Source organism: Scleropages formosus, chromosome 1 (genome assembly GCF_900964775.1).
Source record: "Scleropages formosus chromosome 1, fSclFor1.1, whole genome shotgun sequence".
NCBI lineage: Eukaryota > Metazoa > Chordata > Actinopteri > Osteoglossiformes > Osteoglossidae > Scleropages > Scleropages formosus.
This window is the reverse complement of record NC_041806.1, coordinates 53,471,773-53,489,479: the sequence shown is the minus strand read 5'-3', so window position 1 is coordinate 53,489,479 and position 17,707 is coordinate 53,471,773. Positions and strand designations below refer to the sequence as shown.

The 17,707-nt window shown below is 54.3% G+C and overlaps 1 protein-coding gene across 3 annotated transcripts in view; it reads right to left on the bottom strand.

The window, feature by feature from the left end:
• pde5ab (phosphodiesterase 5A, cGMP-specific, b) overlaps nt 1-17,707 on the bottom strand; it is a 38,286-nt gene that overhangs the window by 16,672 nt on the left and 3,907 nt on the right. For 2 of the 3 annotated variants that reach the window (XM_029254514.1, XM_029254518.1), the window contains exons 2-6: nt 6,593-7,190; nt 2,970-3,059; nt 2,579-2,650; nt 2,178-2,267; nt 1,717-1,854 (exon numbers count right to left, since the gene is read on the bottom strand). In XM_029254514.1, the coding sequence (XP_029110347.1) occupies nt 1,717-1,854; nt 2,178-2,267; nt 2,579-2,650; nt 2,970-3,059; nt 6,593-7,190 (988 nt within the window). Of the gene's footprint in view, nt 1-1,716; nt 1,855-2,177; nt 2,268-2,578; nt 2,651-2,969; nt 3,060-6,592; nt 7,191-9,497; nt 9,896-17,707 lie in introns of those variants that run through there. The other variant, XM_029254508.1, reaches the window with a different exon arrangement.

Sequence of the window (17,707 nt, the reverse complement as noted above, 5' to 3'; positions counted from 1 at the left end):
CAGTCACTGGCGATTAACAGTGACGGAGCAGAGCAGCTAGGCCCACGGTCAACGGTCGCACTGTGGTCCTACACACAGGCATTCATTGTGTTTTGCGTCCCGGCTGTCTGCGTCATCGTCTCTGCGCTGAGGGGGAGCCGGGCGACACGGCTCGGCCTTCACTGCGGCGGAGCTGCGTTCAGTTTGTGGTCATTCTGCGCACGGACCTGGGACGAGAGCCACGCGGAGACGTGCGGACTGCATTGTCGTAATTCATCGGGCCAAAAAGAGCGAACACGCACGCAAGAGAGCCGTTACTAAGGAAAAGACACGTGGAGGAAATGCGGTCGAGGTGCTGACGTTCGCTGCGCAGCGAATCAATCGCATTCTGCAGAGGCCCCGACACAGAGCCTCGATTTGCATGTGTTTCGAGAAACGGTCCAACCGGCCCCTTGGCAGGAGGCAAAAGAGCGGATTGAGAGCTGAGCCACCCCTCGCAGCCCCTCATCAATGGAGCCTGTGTGGACAAGACGAGGCTCCCGAGGCGCTTGCGCTACACGCGCGAGGGACCGGGACGCGTGACAGGGACCTTGTGCACGAACACGGGGCGCAGCGGGACCTACGCCCTCCGGGCCTGTGGGGGGCGCATGTTCTGCAATGAGCCAGGGGGTCGAGAACCAAACGTCCCCCCGCGAGCTGGCAGTTGTCGCGGTGAATTCCTGCCGGACGTTGGCTGGGCAGAGAAACAGAACGCGCTTTGACCGAAGTGCCCCCGGCGCATCACCCAGCAGGCGGTCGCTCCGCGCAGAACAGCAGGGTCACCGTGTGGTCTCTGCAACGCCGCCGCCGCGGTCGGTCACAGGGAACCGCCCACCCGCAGAATTCGAGGAGTACGGTGACCCCTCTGACCGAGATTTTAGCTGGTAAATGAAGGATCGCTTTATAAACCATCTGTGGCATTTTTCCCAAACACGGCAGCGACCGTTTGAAACCTGTCAGGAGGGGAGCGGCGGACCGGAGATGGGAAGCCTGCAGTCGAACCCGTGTGCCAGCGCCTTCTACGCAGGACGCCTGAACTCGGCAACAAGTGGCCACTCCCTACCCTGCTGGTCAGGCACCTGAGACTGAACCACAGAGGGACCACAGACCGGTTCTGGGTTCAGCTGCTCTCATCCTGGTCTTTTGTCCATACGCACACCCACACCGGTCCCCTGTAACCACAATGGAATGAGCGGGGGGTGGAGGGTGGGGGGGGGCAGTCACCGACACTAGCTTTATTTTTTATCCTGCACTGTCAGTGGGGGACAGGGGGTGCGGTGGCTCAGGGGTGCTATGGGTTAGACCGGGTCCTGCTCTCCAATGGGTCTGGGGTTCGAGTCCCGCTTGGGGTGCCTTGCGACGGACTGGCGTCCCGTCCCGGGTGTGTCCCCTCCCCTTACGCCCTGAGTTGCCGGGTTAGGCTCAGGTTCCCCGCGACCCCGTATGGGACAAGCGGTTCAGACAACGTCTGTGTCAGTGGGGGCTTTTTGTTTTCCTCTCCTCAGTTGCCAGAGGCTTACTCCTCCCACTGAACCACACATGGTCACCGCCGTTTCCTTCTTGGTCCCATTTGTGTCTGTTGCTCTGCGTCACTTTGCCCCAGGAGGAGAGGGTCCATGAACACACACTGACTTGGAGCGGCGACGGAAGAGACAAGAGCACCGGTGCAGACGGCGGAGGGGACGCTTTTTGGCTCACCGTGGCGTCGCCATCGGCAACGAAGACAGTGCAGCACTGCGCCTGCATGAAGGACAGAATGGTGGCAGCAATCTTCTTCAGGAGGACCTCCAAGGACTGCTGTTCTTCAAAGATCAGGCTGGCCAGGTCCAGGAGCACCTGCGTGCAGGCACGCACACACGCAGACACACGCAGACACACGCAGACGCACACACACACACACACACACACACCGTCTGTTACTCCACTGTTACATCTGCTCATTTGGTAAAGCTGAGGAACAACGATGTCCATATATGGCCATGGTGAGGGGCTGACGACATGAAGCCCTGAAGCTTTAAGTGTGTGTTTTTGTAGCAGCTACTTGTCCTCGTCAGCAGCCCACAAAGCTGTCAGTTTCTGTCCAAAACACTGTCTTTGCACTTATTGGATCAGCGCTGGCAGGGTTTGGAGCTGAGATCCTTCTGGAATGGAGCTCGCACCTGGTTGCGCCGGTTCTCCAGCTGCGAAGTCTCGTACAGCTGCGCGTTGTGGAGCACGATGCCCGAGAAGGCCAGATAGGCAGAGAAGTCCTGTTGGAGTGGGTGGGTGGGGAATCCGGACAGGACAGACAGACAGACAGACAGACAGACACACACACACAAAGCTCTTGTTAGGTTATAGCTGTTAATTCTGACGAGCTGAGGACAACACGCAGGTCTATCTTTCTCCCCAACGTGCAGCACCACATTTACCAAATTAACTTCACTGCAGACAAAACTTTGTATGAGACCTGAGCACCCCCCCCACATACACACACACACACACACACACACACACACACACACACACACACCCCACCACCTGCAGGTCCCAAGATGTATGATCTCAGGTGACCTCGTACCTTCTCATCCTGCTCTGTGAAGCTGCCATCTGTGCCACACTTCTTGTTGATGGCCTGGGCGACGCCCACCACCTCAGAGCAGCGACACAGAGGTCACAATGAGGGCAGAAAATGTGAATATTAATAGACTGATATTAATATCTTATTGGCTCAAGTAATATCGACACTTTACGATAGGAAAGGGCAGGAGTTCTACTGGACGGGTGAACCTCTGAGAACACAGTGCGTATTGTGTGTGCGTGCGTGTGTGTGCCACATGCAGAAGATGCCCACAGTGCAGGTGATGCCAATGGGGGAAAAAATGAAGCCACTCAGCAGTAGGTGTCAAGGGAGAACAATGTGTGTAAAGGTGGGAGACCCCCCCCCCCCCCAGCCAGAGAGCTCCTCTCACCTCCTCCCTGTGGTTCTTGATGGGCATACACAAGATGCTCTGGGTCTTGTACCCGGTGATCTGATCCACTTCTGCATTGAACCGGGGGTCCTGTAAACGAGCAGTTCAGTTCATTTCAGTTAAGTTCAGTTCAGTTCGGTTAAGTTCAGTTCAGTTCAGTTCCCTCATCCCTTAATTATAAAGCAGTCCTGTCCCTCGTGGCAAGAGCGGCGGTCTGTGTGACACAAGCAGAAGAGAGCAGCACTAGGGACAGATGTCAGAGCGGAGCTTCAAAGCCTCGCGGTCCTCTAGTTGGACCGACTCGACGCTCGGGAACACGAGATCCCGCCGACACCGGGCGGCGCCCCCCGCTGGCCTCATTTCCACCTGCTTAAAGTGCAAAGTGTCCAACGCAGGAGGTGCTTCTCATTGGCATTCAGGTGCTGAGGGCCAGGAAGCCTCATTAAGAAAGGTTAGACCCCACATGGCGTGATGGGTCAGGGCACCTCCCTTCTCCACCTGGAGGATCAGCATGACGGTCGGGGTGGACGTGGGGGGTGGGGGAGGGCTCTGCTGACAACGGACCGGTGGCACGACGCGGTGGGACACATTGCAGGTCCTCCGTAGCTAAACTGTGTTGGACTGGGCTTCACGTGTAACGCCGAGCACACCTCATGCTCCTGTTTCGCTGGTCAGCCGTGAAGAAAAGTCCTCTGGTAAGTAGTGTCTACTGTTTAGTGGTGTCCACTGGTTAGTACTTTCCACTGATTAGTAGTTTCCAATGGTAAGTAGTGTCCACTGATTAGTGGTGTCCACTGGTTAGTACTTTCCACTGGTTAGTGGTGTCCTCTGGTTAGTAGTTTCCAATGGTAAGTACTGTCCACTGATTAGTGGTGTCCACTGGTTAGTAGTTTCCACTGGTTAGTACTTTCCACTGGTTAGTGGTGTCCTCTGGTTAGTAGTTTCCAATGGTAAGTAGTGTCCACTGATTAGTGGTGTCTACTGGTTAGTAGTGTCCACTGGTTAGTGGTGTCTACTGGTTAGTAGTGTCCACTGATTAGTGGTGTTCACTGTTTAGTGGTGTCCACTGGTTAGTACTTTCTACTGGTTAGTAGTTTCCAACGGTAAGTAGTGTCCACTGATTAGTGGTGTTCACTGTTTAGTGGTGTCCACTGGTTAGTACTTTCCACTGATTAGTGGTGTCCACTGCTTAGTACTTTCCACTGATTAATGGTGTCCACTGGTTAGTACTTTCCACTGATTAGTAGTTTCCAATGGTAAGTAGTGTCCACTGATTAGTGGTGTCCACTGGTTAGTAGTTTCCACTGGTTAGTGGTGTCCTCTGGTTAGTAGTTTCCAATGGTAAGTAGTGTCCACTGTTCAGTGGTGTCCACTGGTTAGTACTTTCCACTGATTAGTGGTGTCCACTGGTTAGTACTTGCCACTGGTAAGTGGTGTCTACTGGTAAGTGGTGTTCACTGTTTAGTGGTGTCCACTGGTTAGTACTTTCTACTGGTTAGTAGTTTCTAATGGTAAGTAGTGTCCACTGATTAGTGGTGTCCACTGTTTAGTGGTGTCCACTGGTTAGTACTTTCCACTGGTAAGTAGTGTCTACTGTTTAGTGGTGTCCACTGGTTAGTACTTTCCACTGATTAGTGGTGTCCACTGGTTAGTACTATCCACTGATTAGTGGTGTCCACTGGTTAGTACTTTCTACTGGTTAGTAGTTTCCAATGGTAAGTAGTGTCCACTGATTAGTGGTGTCCACTGGTTAGTAGTTTCCACTGGTTAGTACTTTCCACTGGTTAGTGGTGTCCTCTGGTTAGTAGTTTCCAATGGTAAGTAGTGTCCACTGATTAGTGGTGTCCACTGCTTAGTACTTTCCACTGGTTAGTGGTATCTACTGGTTAGTAGTGTCCACTGGTTAGTGGTGTCTACTGGTTAGTGGTGTCCACTGGTTAGTGGTGTCCACTGGTTAGTGGTGTCTACTGGTTAGTGGTGTTCACTGTTTAGTGGTGTCCACTGGTTAGTACTTTCCACTGGTTAGTGGTGTCCTCTGGTTAGTAGTTTCCAATGGTAAGTAGTGTCCACTGATTAGTGGTGTCTACTGGTTAGTAGTGTCCACTGGTTAGTGGTGTCTACTGGTTAGTAGTGTCCACTGGTTAGTACTTTCTACTGGTTAGTAGTTTCCAATGGTAAGTAGTGTCCACTGATTAGTGGTGTCCACTGTTTAGTGGTGTCCACTGGTTAGTACTTTCCACTGGTTAGTACTTTCCACTGATTAGTGGTGTTCACTGTTTAGTGGTGTCCACTGGTTAGTACTTTCTACTGGTTAGTAGTTTCCAATGGTAAGTAGTGTCCACTGATTAGTGGTGTCCACTGGTTAGTAGTTTCCACTGGTTAGTGGTGTCCTCTGGTTAGTAGTTTCCAATGGTAAGTAGTGTCCACTGATTAGTGGTGTCTACTGGTTAGTAGTGTCCACTGGTTAGTGGTGTCTACTGGTTAGTAGTGTCCACTGATTAGTGGTGTTCACTGTTTAGTGGTGTCCACTGGTTAGTACTTTCCACTGGTTAGTGGTGTCTACTGGTTAGTAGTGTTCGCTGTTTAGTGGTGTCCACTGGTAGTACTTTCTACTGGTTAGTAGTTTCCAATGGTAAGTAGTGTCCACTGATTAGTGGTGTCCACTGGTTAGTACTTTCCACTGGTTAGTGCTGTCTACTGGTTAGTAGTTTCCACTGAGAGCTGCTCAACATGTCTTACATGTACTATAGATGTATTGTAGCTGCTTTCACATCACTGTTTAGTTTTGAGCGAAATAAACAGGAAGTTTGCATCTCAGGACAAGTGTGAGGGGGACACACACACGCACTGTGTTTTACGTGATGGACGTACATAAAGCAGGTTCGAGGACAACGTGAAGCCCGGTAACACGTCCCCGACATACCTGCACCGTTGCTGCATGAGGTTCGAGGCAAAGCAGCCACGCGGCATCTCGAGGTAGAAAGAGCAGTTTGGGGTGAAGAGGAGGTCAAGAGGAAGGAAGCGGCGCGAGAGAACGCGGTCGTCCACTTTGTCTCGACTTGGAAAAACATGGTAAGGAAACGAAAAGTGGAAATGAAATATGTTCATTATGAGCCGTGTGGAACGAGTGGAAACGTCTAAATGGAACACAGATCACAGCGTTGGCTCGGCCAAATGATATATTTTCTAAAAATAACTCCAGCTTAATATTTCCACATGGCGAGTCGGACCTCGGAGCCTCGTTGTGTAACGTCTGGTCTGCAGCCGAAGGCCGAACGCAGGAAACGGCGCCGCGCAGGAACGCGCTCTTTCCTCCCACCCTCGTCCCTCTGCCATCATTCCACCTTGACATGTTTCGAGTGTGTCTTTCGTCTTCCTCTTCCGCTCCCTGCGCAGCGGCGTCTGTGGGCCGGGGTTCGACCCCATTAACCGCACTGACCCGCTCCGACCACGCTGAAATTAACCGGATGAACCGTGACACACGGCTCACTGGTTGGACCCCCGAAGCCCCCAGCAGAGGGAGGTGCCCCGTGTCGCAGCCTCGCTGCGTTCAGCACTGGAGCCTCAGGCCGAGGACCGGTCGCTCCGGGGTCTTTCCGGACACACCCCCCCCCCCCCCTCACCTCATATGCGTTCTTGATGTTGAGTGGCCGACCAGTGGTGGCCACGTATCCCACGATGCCCTTGTTCCAGTCGAGACGGATGCCGTTGTTGGAAGCCTCCTCCAGCGTGGAGCCCTCGGCCACGTCGAAGAGGCGGCTCACCAGGAACTTCTCGTTGGAGCTGTCTTCGCACACCAGGAAGAGCGAGTAGCGGTCGGCGGCGATGAGCTCGTTGATGTGCAGGAAGATCTTGTGGCAAAGCGAGGTGATGTCCAGGTGGCTGGACACCTCGCGCACGAGCTCCAGCAGCTGGGCGCAGCGGTCGCCTCCGGCACCCGCCTCCCCCCGCTGTGCCCTCAGCGGCATCTGGGGCGGCTCCGCGTCGCTGACGAAGGTCAGGGAGCCCTCCGAGTCCTTCACCACGATGGGCCGCAGCGGCCGGTCAAACTCAGACGCAGAGATCTTCCGGGTGGGCGTGCCGGGTGAAGGGCTGGGGGCGGGGCAGTCGGCGCGGCCGTTCGGGGGCGGGGCTTCGCCGGACTCCCCCTGGGCTCTGGCTCCTTCTCGGGGCGGCTGGATGGAGTGGACTCTCTCGGCGAACCAGGCGTTAACCATCTCCCTGCGGAAACCAAGCAACCGGGAAGGAAGGGCTTATGGATGGGAACGGTCGGCTCTCGTAGCGGCAGCACCACGCACCAGGAGGACCGCGTGAAAACCCTGAGATGGAATTCAGACTAAGGCCCGGAACACACGGAACAGCCTTTCACCACGGGCAGCAGGTGGAGGCGCCGCTTTGCCGAGAGGGCCAGCGACATACATACCGGGAAAGAGAGAAACGGTCATGTTTGAGCTGACAATGTGCGCCTTGCTGCTGCTGGGGATGCTGGGAATGGTCGGGTGTGGTTCGACAGGTTGCCTCGGTCAGAGAGCGTAGCCCAGTTCCCCAAGAGAGCAGCCAGAGGGTTATGGTTTCAAAGCCCTGACGACAGTTTCCCACTTGCCAGCTGGGGGTCAACGGCGTCTCTGGCTTTTCGTGACAGGAGACTGAGTTTGACCCGAACTGAGCCGAACGTGGTGTGACCGCTTGGAAACACCAGACGTTCCCCACGAACACAAAGACCAACAGAATCAAACACTTGCAATGTCAAATGAGCAGGAAGGAAGCGCCTGCTGCTCGGCAGAGCGGTTGTCCCTCGTGGACCGCCGAATTGGTCCCGAAATGACAGCTGGTGCTTCACGGTGCAACCGCACAATGTGTCTGTCATACTTCGGACAATCGATGACACGGTAATATTTCATGTGCCTGTGAACAGCCCCCCAAAACGGTCGTCTCCGCACTGCGTGAAGGCAGAAGACGCAGCGCAGCGCAGTGCTGGCGGTGTGGTCGTGGGTCACTGTGCGTTCGCGATGACCACAGCACATGGTTACGGTTCTCCACGGACACCGCCGAATATTTTTATGGCGAAGCAGCGCAGAAGCAGGACTACGGTACAAAATGACTCCGTTAAAAGGAGCCCTGTATGTTCAGACTGATAATTTTGCTAAATGTCAAGGAGGACAAATGAGTTGATGTGTTACACTGAGCGCAGATTCACTTCTATCGAACACGTTTCTCATCGGTTCATTTCTCAGACGCTTCTCAAAGTGACGTGTAACTGGGTAAATGCCGCACTGCGCTGGGAGCACGGATGAGACACTAATATCAACCGGGAGCTCATCTCCATGGAGACGACGAGGACGGAGGTCCAACAGAATGTCGGCTCGGAAAAGAAAATTTCCTTGAGGACCGAGCGAGGCTTCCGGCAGGTTCCGGGAGCACGGCTGGGCCGTTCACCCTCCTTTGCCGTAAACATTCTTTTACGGTCAGGTGTCTCCACACATTCCGGCGTCCGCGTCACAAGCCGAGGACGCGGCAGCGTCACCGAGCGTCACAAACTGCGTTTCGCTGCATGTTTTACACAGACAAGTTTGTGTTCCTGTCCCAGTTTAGCTGAGTGAAGAACAACTGGGACCCTGTAAGTCAGGTGAAGTGGGACAGAACACGTCTGCACTGCAGCGTATACAGCATATCAGCGTATATGTGTAGTATAGTGTATAGAGTGTATATGTGTAGTAGGGTACAGGCGCCACTGAACAATCACTGAACACTCAGTAACATTGCAGCCGCGAGAAGAGCACAGTGATGGTTTAAATGGCACGAGAGGCGCTGGACAGACACCCGCAGTGTGACACTGTACTCTCTCTCTCTCTCTCTCTCTCTCTCTCTCTCTCTCTCTCTCAACACGTTGCACTTCGAACATCAGAGCAAAAGTTTGCAGCTAATATTTTAATCAGTGTGGAGGCAGCTGGTAGTGGACTGGTTACAGCTACTGCCTTTTGACCCAAAGGTTGCAGGTTTGAATCCCCCCAGCTGTAACACCCTTGAGTGAAGTACTGACCCTCAGTTGCTGTGGTGAAATAACGCAGCTGTATAAACAGGTAAATCACGGTAAGTCCCTTAGAGGAAAGCGTCAGATGAATTTCAATGTAACCACATCATCCGTCGCTCTGGGCATCAAACTGAAACTATGTGGTGTTTGACAGTCGGGCTCCTTATTGTGACATCATAATAGTAACAATAATCATAATAATAATGGTCATCATCATGATCCGGGTCCGGTCCAGTCTGTGCAGCGCCTTTACTGCCTTTTACTGTCTTTCTGTTTCTCACCGTCCCGCTTACATTCGTTTATCCCTCAGCAGCGCGAACTTGTGTGTAGAGCGGCTGTCCGCTCTGTCCGCACACACGCACGCACGCACGCACGCACGCACGCACGCACACACCAGAGCCCGTCTCTGGAACAACCAAGCCTCGGCTTGGGCGATCCATGAGATATGAGAGATATTATGAAATACGTGAAATATGACGAGGTGTGTGTGACATTACCTGGTGCCTTTCCTCAGGAAGTACGAGTGTGTGAAGTCCGCGTGGTCGTCCAGCCAAGCCTCGATCCTCCGGCTTTCGGAGCCACACGAAGGGTCCATGATGATGTCGCCGGGGGTCCACCTCCCTCGCACCTTATTTTTACCCCTCACTCACACCCTCACTGGCTGGACACGAGCTGTGGGCTCGCGGCGGACGGACGCGTTTCCGGCACCTCCTCCCCTGAGCGCGGGCGACAGCCGATCGGACCGGGACCGGGACCGAGACCGGGTTAGAGCGACACGGAGCGCGCGGCCCCGCCCCCCGCGACACTGCTTCTCTCTGCGGACACACAGTGTGTCGGTACCGCGTCGGTGTCTCGGCCCCCCCCACCCCCGGTATCTATCTATCTAGCTCTCTCTCGCTCTCTCTCTCTCTGTTCACTGGGAGTCTCGCTCAAGAGGACGCGCGCGCGCACTCCAGCTCATTAGCATATCCCTGAATAACCGGCCGGGTGGCCGAGATGTGCGCTGAAGAGGCGCGCGCTCCGCTCTCCCCGCTGTGACTGTGAGGAGGGTCCGCTCTCACCCATGGCATTTCAGCGGTGATGGACACGGTCCGAGACACACGCTGGACACACACCGGACACCCGGAAGGATGTGTGTGAGACCAATGCAACAGTACTCCACTCTGTCCCTGGGGGAGCGGGACGGACGGACACATGGTCCTGTCAGCTGGACTCGGCTCAGTCGCTCGGTGTTGTTTTACCAGCAGATGGTACTTCGTGAGACTCGGGTGCAAACCGCGCGTGACTCACAGGAGCATCTGCTCGGCCGCCTGGGTCCCGGGAGGCGCCGCCGTCCAATGGGCTCCCAGCGCCAACTGTGACCCCGGGCTGACACTTAATATGTGGCTCGTTGGCGCTGCCCGCCCAGCTGCTCGTGTCAAACCCACACGTGTCCCAGGCACGATGGGACACGGCCCGCGACCGCTGTGCGGGAAGGAGCGGGTCCATCCCAGCCACTCCGCCGCCTCTGAGCCCCTTTCCAGGGCTCGAACCCAGAGCCGTCCCACAGCGCATCAGTAGCCCCAGTCGCGAGACTTTGCCCCCCAGCCTCCCTGGGGGGGGCCCACACTAAACACGTCACTGGACAAGAAGGGCCTGGAATTTACGCACTTCCTCTCGGCCGGAGACGCCAGGACGCTGTTTGCTCGTCTTCGCAAAGCTATTAATCTCCACATTTATGCTAAATGGACACAAATTCCCACATGATCAGGCAGCAATCGATTGAATATGAAGTGGAGACGTGCGCTTTGCTCACAGATATGTGTTCTTGCTGTGGATACAAAGTGGCCGATGGGCTGGAAACGTCGGAGCTCCTGCGATCCCGTGAGCTCACAGACCGTGTGTGCGTGCATGCGTGTCATTTCTTCAGCAAGTGGACACGTCTCAAGTGGAGCTTCTAAGGTCAGCGCAGGCAAGTTTGCTGCTGAAGACGAGACCTTTGTTTCCATCTGCTTCCTGGTTCGAGGGGCTGCTGCAGACCTCACCTACTGTACCCTCCCCCCCCCGGACCTCCACGACGTTTGAGAGACACAGTGAGACACGCAGCTGAGAAGCTTCCTAAAGGTGGAGTCATAAGAGAGGAGCTGCTGACGGGGTTTGAGGAAATGGGGAACGTGGTCTGGGATCAGATGAGAGAGAATGACGCTTCTCCGCCCCAGATGTTGAAGCCACCGCCAGATGTTTGCGCCTGCCTTCTCCTCTTCGTGTGCTGTCACGTGCGTGGCCTCAGCTGAACCCTTCCTTGACCTTGTGAGAAGAGCCGTGAGTGATGGACAGGACACGTTCACAGTGGAGCGGGACCTGTGGTTGGCGAGAGGGGGGAGGGGCATCATATCTGGGAACAGCGGAAACGGCTGGATCCACCGGAACAATGGCACCGAGGGACCCCCCCCTTTGGGGATAAGGACCTACGGCACCCGTTGGCTGGCAGGGGGTGCTTCGCTGCGAGGGGTTCACAACAGAAACAGGAAGCTGTGGGATGGGACGTCTACAGTAGTTCCTTAATTACTTGTTAGGGTGTTCTTCCATGGTGACGTGCGAGTCTGGGTCCATCTGGAGCACAGCAACGTGTGTCACATGGAGACACAAATGAGACTCTCAAGAAAGGAAAATGTTCCACATGTGGACAGAGGGAAACGGCACGTGAAACCTCACTACTGTAAAGCCTGGTACTTTAGGGTAAACCCAGTACAGTACAGTAGAGGCACAAGGCAGAGTGTCGGAAGACGTCATCGCAGGCTGGAACCCACAACCTATCTGGTACGACCTGGTTTCATGGACGACATGGTTTCCCTCCAGTGACCGGATGTGAGGGTCACATTCAGCTGCATCTCTCAGAGGGGGAAGGGACTGCAGGGGTCCCTCGAGCAGCATGTGACACCCTGAGCATCTTCGTCCCACTTCCTGTTGGAGTTCCCTCTGGAAACGCGTCCACTGGGTCCCTTTGTCACGTCTCAGTGACCGGTGGGTCTCACAGGATGTCCACAGCTCTCCCTCTCTCTCTCACACACGCACACACACACACACACACACACACACACACACACACACACACACACAGTCCGTGCTGCGTGAGCTCCGGGTTCGAGAGCTGCCACTGCAACCCTCCCCTTTGTGTCGGAACCAGTTCTATAGTTACGGGAACGGACGTCCAGCACCGAGGCAGTTGGACACGTCTCCCGTGTGAGGTGTTCATCTGTACCGGCACAGCGGAGAATTTAGGGCAGTGAAAAACAGCGAAAGTGTGTTTACGTCTGGAGCTGGAAAACGTCCAGGGGATTTATGTCCCGAGAGTCATTGTTCCTGCTGTGTCACACATGGACAAAAAAACGGAAGCTGCTGTCCGATGAAAAACGACGCGTCTGGACATCCTCGGCTTTATTAGTTACAAACATGACATTCTCGGTGAGGGACACGGTCTCGTCCTCTCCTGTCCTCCGCTCTCCGGAGGGCGGGGCGGAACGGAATCGGGCCGCGACTCTTTGATGGAGAGCGCTTCTTAAAATGGTCAAAAGTTGTGTGTGGTTTGTGTTCAGGCGTCCCACATGTCCAGGGAGGACTTTCATGGCCTGTAGCTGTAGCTGCAGAAAGGAGCTTAACGGCATTCAGGTGTAAAGTGCAGAAACGGAGAGCCGAGCGCATGGGGGACACATGGGACGGTCACCAGTGAACGTTCAGGGTGGGAGAAAATCCAGGAGACACACACACACACACACACACACACACACACACACACACACACACGTTGGACTGCACCAGCTGCGTGGCAGGTCTGGACCAAACTGTCACCAAATCCCGCTTCTGCACCACGTTACGGGACGTGGATCACGTTGCTCTGTATTACATCCACAACATTGCTGGGAACACAGTGCATCATGCAGGGTTCTGCCAGAAGCAGAACGCTCCATGTGGCCGTGACCCCACACTGAGCTGGTGGGACGGACGGACGGACGGACGGACAGCGAGCCACATGGATGGACATCAGAATGTGAAAATGTCATAACGTGACCTCATGTCCCTGCGAGCATCGCCTCCAGCACTGAGGCTCAGCTAAGACAACGTCCCTTTGAGCGGCGCTCAGGTCACTTTGGGCGCTGAACCCACTATTGGCAAGTTGGGTAAATAACTGCAAGCGGACTTTTCCGCACCAGTCAGCGGGAGGGTTGGCACAGCTCTCGGCTCCACCTGTGGACCCAGCGCCAGCGTACGTGCGTGCGATTCAGTGCGACACACCAGGGGACACCTCCTCGCTCGCAGAAGGGGACAAAGTGCTGCAGGTGAGCGCAGTTACTGGTCACTCGTCATCTTTCAAGGAGCTGGAAAGACAGACGGTGTAAATCAGGGTAACGGGGCGCATTGTTTTACTTTCCTCAGTGTGACTGCAAAGCAGGTTCTCTCTGGAAAAATAGCTGGAAAGTGAGGTCATACGCAATAGTTTGGGTGGAGGGAAAACACAGCGCTGCCCTTCGGACCCTTCTTTAGAACCGGTACCGTTACACCGAACCCTTCCGTGCGGTCGCATGTTTCCCGGAAATGATCACGAGGCCCCTTGTATTTCTTATTTTTCGGACGCTTTTCTCCTCAGACGTTAACAGGGTCCATCTCCTTACACTAATTCACTCATTTGCTGTACACAGCGATCGGGGTACTGCAGCGGGGGGGGTGGGGCTCGAACCCGAGTCCTGTGAGTACCTGCATATCTACAACCGCGTGGTCAGTTTGCCAAGGTATTTATCATGACACGTGAGATTGTGGTGTGGATGTGTGAAGGGACCAGAGCACCCAGTCTCCCTGTTCTACACTGTGGGCACTCGCTCCAGTGCTGGACTCGTGTCACACTCGGGATGTCCCCTGCTGCCATGTGACTGTCCTGCCTCTTATGGGTTCAAAGGTCAAGTGTCCACACACCACCAGTGGGGGGGGGGGGGGGGGGAGACACTCTTCGCTGCGCAAACCTTTCTCTTATCACACTGTTTAAACATGAGTCACGGTATCTGGGAATTGTGTAGAGAAAAGCGTTTATCCCGGCGGGACGTGGGATCAGAACCCCTCACTGCTCATCACTCAAGCAGGAATTTTACTTCCAAATAGAGGAATAACCTGGAGATTCATTGTTCAAACACAGCGTGCACAGTACGATGGAAATGCTGCAAAGTTTGGCGCGCGTACACACGCGCACGCAGTCTCACGTGATATTCAAAGGGCAGGCAGTGCTCTCACCCAGGCAGCGGACCGCAAAGCTCATTTGGAAGAAGCAACACGTGACTTGAGAGAACCGCACGAGAAAGGTCACGAGCGCAAGACGAACACTGCGAGCAGCAGAGCCGAGCTCACGGGCCCACTGAAAATGTGGGACGAGACCCAACAACCTTCAGGTTGAACTCTCACAAGTGCCTTGTTTTCGTACCCGTGTTCACCGCCCACGGTACGCAGGCATGTCGCCCGAACAGAACTAATAACGGTCTTCGCTCGAAGCACCCGAAAGAGGCGGCGGTTGTCCACGGTCAGACGGCCGTGTCCCTTTCCTCCGTGTTTCCACGCACTCGTGGATATTGTGCGGATCAATAATGAAGGTGCTGTTCGGAAGGATTAAAGAGCAACGTTTGCTAGATGAGCCCACAGGGGTCACGGTCGCCATCTGCGCTTCTGATCTACGGAAGTGTGTGAGGCCCGCGAGGACGACACGGACACAGTGCGGGGGACGCACAGGAAACAAAAGGCGGGACATCAGCGCTTGTGCTGCAGCTTCTGGAGCCGCTCACTTTACCGCTCTTCACTCCGAGACCCTGATGGGGAAAGGAGAGGAGGAGGAATTTCCCATTAAGTAGTTAACGCACCCGATGGTTTATATGGTCTCTGTGGTTTGTACCGTTTGCCCCATGAGTCGCCATTCGATTACGGTCAGTATGAACTACGGCGCAGTGGTCATTATGACCCCCCACGGGGCCTCTTCCTTTTCAACAACTCCTCATACCTGAAGACAGCGGGAGGTGTGCAGCCCTCAACCTGAAAGGCTGTTGGTTCGAAGCCCAGGACGAGCGACTCTGTGCGCTTAGAGGGAGAAAGTCACGGTGTCATCAAAAGGCTCCGTGAAGCAGTCAGAGCTTGAACCTTTTCATTCGTCGTCCTTTCCCTGATTCGCGGTTCAGGAGAGCGGCGTTGATCGAGGGTCCTCTCCCCATCTCCAAGCCAAGCTCTTAACCGCAAACCTTTCCCAACCCCCGACCTGCAGAAGGTGGGAGGACAAGGTGCTGCTTGGACACAACAGGTGAGCAAGGCGAGTGATCCGTTCCCTTGAGCTGCTTCCCGGGAGCTGCAGTGCAAGAGCAGACTGTGAGAATGAGAGACATCAGAGCGAAGAGAAGGGAACGGTGCAGATCTGGAGCGCGAGTCACCAAGCGCTGGAACACAGGTTCCGATGCGAGAACTGCTCTACTCTACATTTGTTCATTTACAGCGCGCGCTCTCTCACTCACACACTCACACAGTACAGGTACGAACAGCGGAGTCCCGGCTTCCAGAGCCCGAAAGTCATTATGGGCCGCGCAAGACGTACAGAAGAGCGTTTGGAACCAAAGTCCATCTGCAGGTATTAAACATGACAAGTGCCTTCCTGTCACCTGTCCTCTCATCCCTCCTTCCTTCCTTCCGCGAGGCTCATGACACTTCTTCAGGGACACGAAGCGTGGACATCCTGCAGGTGCGCTAACCTCGGCCGGGTAATGTGTGCCATAGGAAACGCGCTGTCATCTTGTCATAACTTTGCCTTGGCCCGTGTCCACAAGGGCTCTTTGGCGTTAACTGCTTTGCCCCCCTCCCCCCCATGCTGCCCCACACTGCCGTCCTCCTTGGCTCGTACTATTTTTAACTCGCCGCCGTTGTTGCTGATGACGACGACGACGACGAGTCCTCTGTTTGACTTCAGGTTCACGAGTCGGCGGCTTTCACGTTATAAATAGGAACGGTGCCCAAAAATAAGCAGAATTCTCCAGCAGCTTTGGACCAACAAACCAAACTGGGCACAGAAGCTCGCAGACGCTTTGCAGAGCTGAGGAGCGCAGGGCGAAGAGACGCACGTCCCGCGGAACGTTGTCCAAATACCACACCGCCGTCTCCGCGCACCTCGCTTTCGGATCATTGTAATTGGAGGATGACGACGAGCACATGGGCTGTTTACAGATTCCCACGATGGAGTCCAACTGGGCTCCGACCGCGCGCTCCAGACGCCGCCTCTGACCCGTCCGGTAACCCGCCGCTCAAGGCCTCTCAAGAAAAGCCGGCAAGATATTTATGCTCATGTAAACAGAAGCAATTTCTGGTTTGTGCAAAGTCCACAACGCTACTGGAATCTGCTGGAATCGCTCTCATCATTTTTATTGCTCACAAAGTGGACACAAAGGGCAAGAATTTTGCACAGGGTTAGGCGAGTCTGCACACTGCACGCTTACGAAATATCAGTGTACAAATTACCATAACTTGGCCTGCAGACCCCGAAATCTGGCAGGGATCTGGCGCTCTATCATCATCATCATCTTTTGACATTTTATCCGCTGCTGCGCGACACACGTTGTCTCCTACGCTAAATGGTGCTGGAAATGTGGCGCCCAAATGATCCGGGTCCCTCTTTCAAGGCCTTTTGGATAGAATGTCAGCTTCTCCTCCGTCGTGAGCAGTCAAAGAGCTGAGTGCAGTGGAGTGAAGATTCACTGAGAGGATGAGGAACATGAGCCCTGACTGACTGAACGAACGAACACGCACACACACACACACACACACCAGACAGAAGTGCAACAGTGACACTCTACTGCACACTGACATTACTACGGTACTCCTGCACTTGCTGTGGACTTTAACTGGGGCCACAGCATTGAAGAAGCAGCCTGCTGTGCTTCCCTCTACTGAGTGTTAATAAGCGAAGGTGGTGCTGTCCTTTCAACTGGGAGCTTTCAGCTTCAGATCTGAATCCCACCTCCTGCTGTACTTACCTTTAGCCGGTACAGTAAAAATGACCCTGCTGTACAAATGAGTAAGTAACTGTAGGCAGTGTTACAGTGTAAGTGACTCGGGGGGGGGGGTTAATCACATAAATGATAAGAGCGCAAACACTACCTTCACCCAAAGGCACAAATCACCTGATCTCATGCTAATTACCGTAGTAATACTGTAGTAATGGCAAATCTGCTGTTCATGCCAACATCAGAGCAGAGGAGGGATCGTTGCCGACATGGCAGCAGAGCGCTGTTTTGAGTGTGAACACGCACCTTGGAAGCCAGCATCACTTCAGCATCACCTTAACATCACAGGTGGCCTTTTGGCAATCATTGTGGTGCGGACAGTGTCGAGGGTCCAGCGTCCAGCTGGCCGTTACTCCACCTGTGAAAGCCGGTGACTGCTGAACAGAATGGCATTCTGGGACACAATAAAAACCACACTGTTGCAAATCACAGCTGCACCTGTTTGAGACATACGTGGTGGAGGTGATGATGCTGATGATGAAGCTCACATAGTATTATGGAGCAGAGAAAGTGATTATCAAGGGAATATTTGGGTAGTGCTGCACTTTCACAAAAGATATTCGCCTACATGTGGATGCAGGTAAATTAACTGTCCTGGTGCTACTGGACCTCAGTGCAGCCTTTAAAATACTGTTAGATGGGTTAGGAACCTG